The sequence below is a fragment of the Mobula hypostoma genome, chromosome 8 (assembly GCF_963921235.1).
Source record: "Mobula hypostoma chromosome 8, sMobHyp1.1, whole genome shotgun sequence".
Lineage (NCBI taxonomy): Eukaryota > Metazoa > Chordata > Chondrichthyes > Myliobatiformes > Myliobatidae > Mobula > Mobula hypostoma.
In genome coordinates, this window is record NC_086104.1 from 89,209,141 (window position 1) to 89,221,722 (window position 12,582).

Here is a 12,582-nt window from a genome sequence, read left to right on the forward strand (position 1 = left end):
AGAGGAATGACTTTGCAGGAGATCTGGCCTTGGACTACACCATCTCATCATGAACACCAGCAGCCCGTCAAACTACAGAAAACATACTAAGATATGTACTGGTTAGATAACAACTGTTATATATCTGGGGTGGGAGAGCTAGTCTGTGCCTCCATGGAGATACTGTCACTCCCTATAGTGCGGTCCCTCTCCAGTCTTTAGAACCTAGTGGAGCACAGACTGCTGAACCCCTAAGACATGCTGCTAGCTGCTCTGAATACCATTGCCCAGTAGTCCCAGTTTCCACTGCAGCATCCAGATGTTGAGTGTCCTTTGCTGCAATGAAATCTTTCATCAGACTTTGCTTCATGCCTGGCTCCACCAATGTGGGGTTGCTCATCGCTTGTGCACAGCAAAGCATGGATTCCAGGCTCTGCCCAAAGCCCAGTGAAGGGAAGCAATTGGGGAATAGAGTCCACGAGAGTGCGGTTTGGGAAGGATCTTGACTGTTGAGACGATTAGCCTGATCGTGATATATCTAATAACCGACCATTCACTAATATACAAAGAAGCCAAATAAGATTCATTTGACAGAGCCAAGAGTCGATTATCTCAGCCTAATCTACCTTTCTTCGCAGGCTGTATGTCAGAGTCTTGTTTTCAACAATGGCTTCGCTCTCCATTTTAACCAGCTGATCAGCCCGGGCAAGAATTGTGTCTAGCTGCATATCAAAGCCAATCTCTGATGTCATCTGATCCAGCTTCATTTTCTCCGCGATTTGCTCCAAAAATTTCAGATACTTAAGAAAAAAATGAATATTTAAACAAGAATTACTTACATACATTATAATGTTCTTCCAAACCAATTTAACATCCTAATATGTTAGGATAAGCTGCTCTGAGTTAATTTATGGTACATCAATAAACCATGGGATGGCACTCAGTTGGCATCAGAACCATCATTATCACTCAAATGTTGAATCATGACTTAACCACAACACAGCCGATCCCGCATCTTTGTCAGCAATGTAGATGAGAACAAGGGTTGTTGTATTTCCAAGTCCTGGCACCCAGTGAGGTTAGCACCATTCTTTGCGGGTAAGCCATCCAATTCTTCCTTTGTCCAGAACTTGAGAATTATTCAGCCTGTGCCCATGGAGTTTCTTAACTCAGAGCACAATTAGCTCATGAGACCTGTTGCCACTGACAGCACCAGAGCTGTTGAACAGTGGCATATTTGGGCAGATGCTGAATCATTGAAAAAACAATTTTGCATTTATCAGTGGACTGCATCTATTGTATCTTGCAACATACAATCTGCTGAACAGTTCTCCAATTTACAAAAAAAAGCCTTCCTCCACCCCTCCATGGTAAAATAAGAGAAGTACTGACACAGAAGACGAAGGGTGGCACTGTGGCATAGCTGGCAGAGCTGGTGCCCCACCGCTCTGGCAAACCGCGTTCAGTGCTGACAGATGGCCATGCCTTTTCAATTCTCTTTGTACTGTGTGGGCTCCCTCCCTGCCCCCGGGTGTTTTAGTACAAAGATGTGTGGTTGGCGGGTTAATTGACCACTGTAAATTGCCTCTAGTATGCAAATGAGTGACTTCATGAAACCTGAATGAACCCAGATCTCTGGCACTGTGAGTCAATGCCTCCACCAGCTACCGTACGTTATCGTGCCGCCAATTGCAAAGGTGTGTAGGCTGGTGGGTTAATTGGCCTTGGTAAACTGTCCCAGGGTGTAGGAGTGAGTGGTAGAGAGTGGAGATTATGATGAAAATAAGTGGGGAGATTGGATTGGCATTGACTTGAAGGGCCAAATGGTCTCATTCCCTGACATAAAGAGATGTGGAACCAAGTTGCAAAGAAGCAAAGTAGCTTTGCCTGTTTGTTCACGTGAGTCAGGACAAGACCTAAAATTTATCATTTCTTAGATTTTAGATTTAGAGATACAGTGCAGTAACAGGTCCCTCTGGCCCAAAGAGCTTGCAGCACCCAATTAACCTACTAACCCACATCTTTGGAGTGTGGGAGGAAACCGATGCATCCAGGGAAACCCATGCAGTCATGGGGAGAACGTACAAACTCCTTACAGACACAAAGGAACTGAACCCTCCCCCCAGACCCTTATGCTGTGGTAGTATCACACTACCCACTACGGTACCATGCCACCCACTCTACATTACAAATTCCTTTTGGGTGCTGAGCCAATGCAATGAATGACTGCGCTTCATACTTTCTGCTTGTCCTGGCTCAGAGCATCACAAAGCACGTCGCCATCCAGTGTGCATTCCTCCAGGTACTGAACTCGTTGCTGGAGCTCCGAGAGCCTTTGCTCTGCCTTGGCGGAACGCTGCAGTGCGGCTTGGTGCAGCTCCACTTGCTTGTCCAGCTGCTCTGTTAGCTTGCTGGTGGTCTCTTCCAGTTGAGATACAGCCTGGCAGACAACAAAAGCACAGTTAAAGCCTGCCGTCACTCTTCTATACTAATGAGGTTTCATCTGGCAAGAGAGGGAACCAATACAACATTACAATCAACCTTACTACTGTATTAGAGCATGCTCTTGTCTCTCCACTGCCATCAGGAAGGAGGTTCAGGAGCCTTAGGTCCCACTCCACCAGGTTCAGGAATAGTTATTACCCCTCAACCATCAGGCTCCTGAACCAAAGTGGATAACTTCACTCACCCAACACTGAACTGAATCCACAACCTATGGATTCACTTTCAATGACTCTAGAATATGTTTGCAATATTCCCGGTTATTATTATTAATTTGCTTCTTATCCTTGTATTTGCACAATGCGTTGCCTTTTGTGCACTGGTTATTTTTGTGCAGCTTTTCATTGATTCTATTGTTTCTTTGTATTTACTGCGAATGCCCACAAGACAATGAATCCTAGGGTTGTATATGGTGACATTTGTGTTCTTTTATAATAAACTTACTTTGAGCTTTGACCTTCTGAGCTTTGAGATTTTTAGTGTTCACTGAACTTCTCGTTCCCCTTCACTTTTAGTCATCATTGAATTCCCACAAGTGATGACAACAGTGTAAAATTCATCTGCATTTTCAATCTTCTCACTCAGAAATTCAGGTTTTATTTATTCACAACACTACTGGGTTAACTAAGGTTCCAATACTCAGTCTAATTTTTTTGATCTGACTGGAATTTCTGTCCTCCAGTGACCTGAAATATAATGTTACTCATCTGTCTTAACTGCTTTGGAGGTCAATGTCATGGTTGGACTTGAAAGACTTTTGTGACCATAGCCCTCTCAGTACAACCTCATACAACCGAAGATCATTCCATGCTGCCACTACTGTTGATCTCTGCCACATCTGGTAGACTGCAGCTCGTGGCTTAAGGAGAGGAGATATTGTTTACTTTTACTTCAGCCCAGGTGAATTAGGAAACCAAGGACAAGCATCTACCTACATCTCCCAACATGCAGCAAATCACAGACTCCACTCAAATCCTTATGGAGACCCCTTTGCACCATATTCTCAGGAGCGCCTGGCTCTCACCCTGGGGTATTTTGGTGGACCCTGTGCACAAAGAACATACCTTTCGCTGGCACTCCTCTTCACTGGCCAGACCAGGTCCCTCTTAACTCTTGGGAATACTACTTCACGTTCCACTGCCAGTCCCACCATAATATAACGATGAGTCAGAGTGGAGGAAAGAGATAGCGAGCTTATTAACATGGTGTTATGACAACAACTTTCCCTCAATGTCAGAACAAAAGAGCTTTCCATTGACTTCAGGAAGTGGGGGAGGTGGTGCCCATGTTTTTGGCGGCATCAACGTTGTTGAGGTTGAGGGAACTGAGAGCTACAAGTTTGTAGAAGTGGGGCAGCACAGTAACATAGTGGTTAACACAACGCTTTACCGTACCAGCAACCTGGGTTCAATTCCCACCTCTGTCTGTAAAGAGTTTGTACATTCTCCCCTTGACTGCGTGGGTTTCCTCCCAGTGCTCCAGTTTCCTCCCACAGTCCAAAGAACCACCAGTAGGCAGGTTAATTAGTCACTATAAATTGTCCCATGATTAGGCTAGTGGGTGCTAGGAGGTGTGGCTGTATCTTAGTAAACAAATAAAACATTATCAATAGTACAGAATGTCCTGGTCCTACCACATTGATGCCATGGTCAAGAAGGCTCGTAGCATCTCCTACTTTCTCCAAAGGCTAAAGAGATTTGGCAAGTCCCCATCAATAGTTACCACTATTTATCAATGCACCATAGAATCCATACTATCTCGATGCATACAACAGGAATTCTGCAGATGCTGGAAATTCAAGCAACACACATCAAAGTTGCTGGTGAACGCAGCAGGCCAGGCAGCATCTGTAGGAAGAGGCGCAGTCGACGTTTAAGGCCGAGACCCTTCGTCAGGACTAACTGAAGGAAGAGTGAGTAAGGGATTTGAAAGTTGGAGGGGGAGGGGGAGATCCAAAATGATAGGAGAAGACAGGAGGGGGAGGGATGGAGCCAAGAGCTGGACAGGTGATAGGCAAAAGGGATACGAGAGGATCATGGGACAGGAGGTCCGGGAAGAAAGACAAGGGGGGGGGAACCCAGAGGATGGGCAAGGGGTATATTCAGAGGGACAGAAGGAGAAAAAGGAGAGTGAGAGAAAGAATGTGTGTATAAAAGTAAGTAACAGATGGGGTACGAGGGGGAGGTGGGGCATTAGCGGAAGTTAGAGAAGTCGATGTTCATGCCATCAGGTTGGAGGCTACCCAGACGGAATATAAGGTGTTGTTCCTCCACCTGAGTGTGGCTTCATCTTTACAGTAGAGGAAGCCATGGATAGACATGCCTTACCACAATTCAGGGCCCCAAACAGTCCTTCCAGGTGAGGCAACACTTCACCTGTGAGTCGGCTGGGGTGCTCCCGATGTGGCCTTTTATATATTGGTGAGACCCGACGCAGACTGGGAGACCGCTTTGCTGAACACCTACGCTCTGTCCGCCAGAGAAAGCAGGATCGCCCAGTGGCCACACATTTTAATTCCACATCCCATTCCCATCCTCTACTGTAAAGATGAAGCCACACTCAGGTTGGAGGAACAACACCTTATATTCTGTCTGGGTAGCCTCCAACCTGATGGCGTGAACATCGACTTCTCTGACTTCCGCTAATGCCCCACCTCCCCCTCGTACCCCATCTGTTACTTATTTTTATACACACATTCTTTCTCTCACTCTCCTTTTTCTCCCTCTGTCCCTCTGAATATACCCCTTGCCCATCCTCTGGGTTCCCCCCACCGCCCTTGTCTTTCTTCCCGGACCTCCTGTCCCATGATCCTCTCGTATCCCTTTTGCCTATCACCTGTCCAGCTCTCGGCTCTATCCCTCCCCCTCCTGTCTTCTCCTATCATTTTGGATCTCCCCCTCCCCCTCCAACTTTCAAATCCCTTACTCACTCTTCCTTCAGTTAGTCCTGACGAAGGGTCTCGGCCTTAAACGTCGACTGCACCTCTTCCTATAGATGCTGCCTGGCCTGCTGCCTTCACCAGCAACTTTGATGTGTGTTGCTATCTCGATGCGTAATGGTTTGGTATGAAACTCACACAGCTCAGCTCATCACAGAAACCAGCCTCCCCTCTGCAGATTCTATTGCTGCCTCTGTAAAGCAGCCAGCATAAGCAAAGACCTGACCCACCGGGCATCCTGTCTGCCATCAGGCAGAAAACAGAAAAGCCCAAAAGCAGGTTCCACTAAGCTCAAGGATAGCTTCTACACCGCTGTTGCAATGGTTCCCTAGAACAATCAGATCAACTCTGCACCTACACTGCACCATGAAGACAAAAGAACACCCCAAGCAACTCAGTGAAAAGATTATTGAAAAGCACAAGTCAGGAGATGGATTCAAGAAAATTTCCAAGTCACTGAGCATCCCTTGGAGTACAATCAACAACTGTTGCCCAGGTGCTTCACCTGCCACAGTTTTATGGGAGAGTGGCAAAGAGAAAGCCACTGTTGGAAAAGAAAACTCACATGAAATCTTGGCTATGATTTGCCAGAAGGCATATGGGAGACTGTGAAGTCAGCTGGAAGAGGGTTCTATGGTCTGATGAAACCAAAATTGAGCTTTTTGACCATCAGATGAAATGCTATGTTTGGCATAAGCCAAACACCGCACATCATCAGAAATGCACCATCCTACCGTGAAGCATGCTGGTGGCTGCATCATGCTGTGGGGATGTTTCACTGCAGCAGGCCCTGGAAGGTTTATGAAGGTAGAGGGTAAAATGAATGCAGCAAAATACAGGGAAATCCTGGAGGAAAACCTGATGCAGTCTGCAAGAGAACTGTGACTTGGAAGATTTCTTTTCCAGCACATGAGCACAAGCATAATGCCAAAGCTACACAGGAATGGCTTAAAAACAACAAAGTTAATGTCCTGGAGTGGCCAAGTCAGAGTCCAGACTCAATCCAATTGAGAGTTTGTGGCTGGACTTGAAAAGGGCTGTTCACCCATGATCCCTGTGCAATTTGACAGAGCTTGAGCAGTTTTGTAAAGAAGAATGGGGAAAATTGCAGTGTCCAGATGTGCAAAGCCGATAGAGACCTATCCACACAGACTGAAGGCTGTAATTGCTGCCAAAAGGTCCTAAATACTGACTTGAAGGGGATGAATAACTATGCAATCAATTATTTTGTTTTTAATAACTGTAATAAGTTTAGACAAGTTTATAGAAGTTTGTTTTCACTTTGACACGAAAGAGTCTTTCTGTTCATCAGTCTCAAAAAGGCCAAATTAAATCCACTGTGATTCAATGTTGTAAAACAATAAAACATAAAGGCTTTTAAGAGGGAGTGAATCGTTTTTATATGCATTATATATGGCTGGGGTGCCTATGGCTTTTGCACAGTATTATAGTTTTATGTATTGCACTGTGCTGCCACTGCAAAAAAAATCATGACATCTGCGTGTGATGATAAACCTGATTCTGATGTGGGTCTCTATTGTGGATAGAGTGGGAAAGGGGCAGGGAGAGGGGAATCATGCTTCGGAAAAGGGGAAGGGAGCAGGAAGACATTCCGTAATGGTCAATAAACCAAGTGTTTAGAATCAATTGAACGTGCTTGGTGTCTCAGGGCCAGTTGCACCTGCACACGCACCACCCCCACCCCTGGCACGCCTTTGCTGCCACCTGTCCTACACCCCTCCCGCAGCACTCCACCCTCACCATTCCCAACGTGTTTTGCTTCCGCTGGATTTACAAACTCGCTTTCCGCTGCACGTTGACAAAGTACTGTGCAAAAGTCTTAGGTACCCTAGCAATATGTATAGTCCTAAGACCTTTGCACAGTACTGTATGCAACTGTTACACTTTATTATGCATTGTTATAGTTTTACCTTGTTCTTCCTCAATGAACTGTGTAATGATATAAACAGCATACAAGACAAGCTTTTCACTGCATCTCCGTACGTGAGATAAATGTGTAATAAACCAATTACATCTTATGCATTTGACCTCACAATTTACCTTATTATGCCCTTGCACCTTATTGTCTATCTACACTTTCTCTGTAACTGTAACACGTTGTTATTGTTTTACCTTGTAATGACTGATCTGTATGTACGCTATGCAGGACAAGTTTCTCACTGTACCTCAGTACAAGAGACAATAATAAACCAATTTACCCCTGCTAAGGAAAACAATGTTATGCCTCCTGCAACTACTGACACAGCAGGACTGAACCGCAGACAGAGAGAACAACATTTGTCTCTGTTGATTTTGATGAAGTTAATTTTGAATCAAAAATGCATAAAAGGCAGCTTGGGGTTAAAATGAATGGGATAAAGAATAATAAAAAGGGTTTGAAAGACACAGAGATACAAGCCAAATTTACATAATCTCTCCTAATTCTTTTGGCCGTCATGGTAGCATTTACAGCTTGGGGCATTCCGGAGTTTAGAGTTCAATTCTGGCACTGTTTTGTAAGGGGTCTCTCCCTGTGGAATGCATGGGTTTTCCCTGGGTGCTCTGGTTTCCTCCCACAGTCCAAAGATGAACTGGTTGGTCATTGTAAATAGGTTGAGGTTAACCGGGTTATAGAGTTGCTGGGACAGCATAGGTTGAAGGGCCGAAAGGCCTACACAGCGCTGTATCCCTAAAATAAGAGTTAATTATTATATTATTTTTTTAAGTCCAATATTATCGGTGTGAAGCTGCACTGCATCTCCACTATGGCTAAAATATCCTTCCTGAAGTGCTGAGGGCAAACTGAATACACCAATTGCCATCTGCTGGAGTCACAGAGCACACCTGTAAAAGTGAAAATGAGTGTGTTAGTGTTAGTGTTAGTGTTTCAGGTGTGTGCTCACCATGTGACAGGAGAATACTCCATTAACTGACATTTTAAAAATAGACAGCAAAATTGTAAAGACTTAGTATATTAACTGCCTCTGATTGGTGCCTGTGTAGATTCCTTCCTGCCTTGCAATATGGTGTCTCCACTTCTCCAGCAGCAATGTGAGCTCAGTTTTCAGTCGGGAATGGGACACATCCATAAAATTAGCCACCCTGCTTCCCTTCCCTTCCCTTCCCTTAAAGCATGCTGGTCTTTTCAACGTTCCTGCTTTAGTTTAGAGTTTGCAATACTCCAGCGTTCCTTCTCTTTATAGACTCTGCTGTGGAATGTTGTAATGGTTTTTATGAGCACTTAAGCGCAGACAGGCTAAAGCAGTGACCTGTCTAGATAACAATCCACATCTGGGACGCTCCTGCTTGCTCAGTACTGAATAAACAATCTCAGCCCTCTCCAAACATTACATCACTGGCGCAGAATAATGAAGAGCTGTTTTCCCTTCTGTGAATCCCCTCAAGGCTTCTGATAGCAGGCAAGCAGTCCAGATCTTTCGGATGATAGTGTGAAAACTGACCTCCAGCACAAGATGAGGCAGCAGCAAATACCTGCAGATTTCTCTAGCTCTTTTGTTTGGTCTTAATTGTGGTAGTGGGTGCCCCAAAATGACCTTGTGTGAGCCCAACCAACGGAAAGGTTTAATGGCTGGAGCCACAGGAGCATGCAGTGGTATATCTACTATCTAATCACGAGGAGGGTGTGTGGGGTATCCAGGGAGGGGTAGCACCTCCAGTGAAGGGCTTTTTTTGTGTCCATTCTGGGGCAGCTCCCTCACCTTTGATCCTCAGCAGACACTCAGCTCTCACCTGTGGCTCCAAGTAGCTCTTTGCATACGACAGCGGCCACACCCCGGACTCCACTTCGACAGGTGGGCTAAACCCAGGTGAGGTTAGCCGGGCATCAGATGGGGGCATGCCTGTCCTCGTATGCAGAGACAGTTCCAGTAGACTGGGCGGATGAGGTCTACAGTGAGGTCCAACCGCCAGGAGGGTGGTTCTGCAACGCTACATGGAGAGCGAAGGGCAGGACGAGGCACAGTAGACTTCATGGCAAACTAGGAAGGCCCCAATTTTTAACGCTCCTTTGTACCACTGGACCTGGACTTCTGAGGTCAAGAGAGTGAAACTAGTCCACTGCAACAGCTTTTCCACTTTATAAACTCTCTCACACAGGCGAATCAACTCTTCTCTGGCTTCCAGCAGGGTACAGGTATCGATTATTACCAACGTTTTGAGGACTACTAATCAGGAGGGACGAACTACAGAGGGTATAAATACTATCGGACTAGACATACCCAGGCATCGTCCTTGATGAAGATGGCAGAGTTTGTCATCAAAACATCGGTTATAATCTATCCCTGTACCTGGCAGGAAGCCTGAGAAGAGTTTATTCGTCATATACGCCAAGAAAGCACTAGGTCCTTTTTCTGCCACACAGGGTTCCTGTTATCATCGAATACGATGGACAAATGGAAACCACCAATCTCGGGAAGAATGGCTTCATGTTTACAGGAAATGAGAAGCTCTAGGGGAACTGCTAGTCTCGAGCCAAAAACAGAAAGTGCACAAGTAATCAGCGGGTCAGGCAGCATCCGTGGAAAAAGAAATCGAATTAACACAAAGTCCCTTTGTCAGTTCCCTTCGAAGGCTGATCAAGTGATGCCTTTACAGTTTGCTTAACATCACACTGGGCATTAACAGTACACACTAGGTGTCCACTCTCTCGTATGCTCACAGAACCAGTGCGACCGACTAACAGCTGATCTTCTTGTACCTGCACGCTCTCCTGTCACAGCTCTTCCTGCGATCTTCTACAACACACTGATTTTGTTTATTTCTGCCCAATGAACGAATTGGGTTACAAATAGTTTTCAGGAACTAGGGGGCTGCCTATACACTCATGTCAAAGGCCATGACACGGATCGTTCCCACCTCCTGCAAACAGCACTGTATGCCAGGATCTGTCTTGTGGTAGAAGTTACCTGGTAAACAACAAAAAGGTTCTAGGAAGTTCTCAAAGCCTCTCTGAAAAAGGCTAATATCCAGCCAGATTCCTGGGAATCTGCTGCCCACTCAAAATAGAGAATGAACGCCCGGGAGGACCCTGAACCTGGAGTTCATTTGCCAGGAGCACACGGAAACAGTGTGAATGACACCTGAGCTGACAACTGACCCTCCTGCCTACCCTATCAAGCCACCTCCAAGCCTGTTGAATAGAGGTGTAGAATTGTTATGTTCTTGTAGTTTAACTTTCCTATGCTTGCTTGTATTTTTATATAATCACCTATATACGTGTTGGCACGTGGCCAAGTGGTTAAGGCGTCGGTCTAGTGATCGGAAGGTCGCTAGTTCGAGCCTCAGCTGAGGCAGCATGTTGTGTCCTTGAGCAAGGCAATTAACCACACATTGCTCTGCGACGACACTGGTGCCAAGCTGTATCGGCCCTAGTGCCCTTCCCTTGGACAACATCGGTGGCATGGAGAGGGGAGACTTGCAGCATATATATATATAAAATTGTTCAGTGAATTGTTGAGTAATTGCACTACTGTTTCTTCTGTATTTTCTAAAAAAGCTTCTTAGTTTTCTGTAACAGGTATCACACTACTTGAAATTGGTTATTTTATAGATTAATTGTTATCACTGAAAATTTCATTATCTCTGATCTGAGTGCGAGATGACTACAACTGTTTTTTCCTTTCTTCTCTCTCTCCTCTTTCTCACTTGCTTTCCGCTCTAGTAACACTTAATATAATTGCTTAGCAAAAAGCTTTCTAATCATTCTTGACTTCCGAAGAACCTTGCATTTCAAAAGCATTAAGATTCAACTAGCCTCACCTATGGCAATGTAGCTGACAGGCCCACTTCTTCTCAGGCTGTCCTCAGGATTAGGTAGTTGGGTTGGTTCATCTCAGAACCTACACAACTGGAATTGGAAGCACGTCATCCTCAATGGATTGGTTGAGACGAAGAAATTTGTGTAATCAGCTACGTTATCACTTGAGGAATTTGGCCATCTAACCAGTATTAGGCATGAGAAAGCAGAGGTCCACTTGACTGTCCATAGTGAGTGTCCATATTGTTAGTGCAATGGTGCCCAGTGACGTTAAGTGAGGGAGTGAGAGAGTGAAAACAGGGTGGGAACAGGAGAAATTAGGATAGTGGTCGGCAATCAAAACTACATTTAAAAGCAAATTTAAACCTCAGTTACCCATAAGTGTAACATATATGGAGCCAACTGCATGGCAATACAAACACCATTTTCAAAATACTGGACCAACATTTCTAAGCTCACATTCTAAGCACATTAATCTCTAAAATGTTCTGCATAGGTCTCTCTCCTAACTTTAGTTTCTCCTGAAGGCAAAATTATCCCCAGCTGAGGGATGGTTGGAGGCCAGGAATTATTTGATGGCAGTCAGTCTGCGCTTATTTCTGTACAGTAATCCAATTATTAATTTGTTAAGTACTGTTGAAACATGGGGAATAGGAAAACGGAGGTAACTGGAAGACAGGAAGTTCTCTGATGATGAATTAGCAGACATAAAACAGAGACACTGACTGACTATTGTTCTGTTGCCTGACACGACATGTTGGTGACCTAAAGAAAAAAAAACTGTGCTGCATTGGAAGAAAATGCTGCTGGTATCCAAAATCAGCAAAATAAACACAATTATGGCAATTAAGGGATAATAATCTAAAAGCAATGTGAGAGAACCATATCCAAAATATTTGTTGAGATTAACTTTTAAAAATTCAGCAGTGAAAAGTTATAATAAGGAAATTTATAAATGCAGAAGCACTGATGACTTTATTTCCATCAGCTTGTAGACTTATTCAAACCTTTTGACCGGTTCATAGACAAAGACGGGTGTTACCCATAGTTATACTACCAGCACTGAACTTGGGCAGACTCGTTCTCTGGAATAGGTGAAACCCTGGCTGACTAACAGTAAAAGAACACTGCCACCTAGTGGCTGAATCACCCATTGATTTCCACAGACACACGACCCACCCCCCCAACACCCCACAACCCCCAGTCACAGTGTCTTTCACAACCTCCATTGATGTAAGAAATGTGGCAGCCAAGTTGTGCACAGTGAGTTCCACAAAGTGATGATAGCCAGATCTTCTATATCTAATTTTGACAGTAATGAAATATAAACTAGACACTGGGGAGATCTTCCATGCAGAGGCCAAAGATCCTTCTATATACAGTGGTG

At 44.8% G+C, this 12,582-nt stretch overlaps 1 protein-coding gene across 1 annotated transcript in view; it reads right to left on the reverse strand.

Moving 5' to 3' along the window:
• Nucleotides 1–12,582, reverse strand: part of ccdc170 (coiled-coil domain containing 170) — an 81,463-nt gene that overhangs the window by 18,680 nt on the left and 50,201 nt on the right. The window contains exons 9-10 of the mRNA XM_063057273.1: nt 2,219–2,419; nt 606–779 (exon numbers count right to left, since the gene is read on the reverse strand). Of these exons, the coding sequence (XP_062913343.1) occupies nt 606–779; nt 2,219–2,419 (375 nt within the window). The remainder of the gene's footprint in view (nt 1–605; nt 780–2,218; nt 2,420–12,582) is intronic.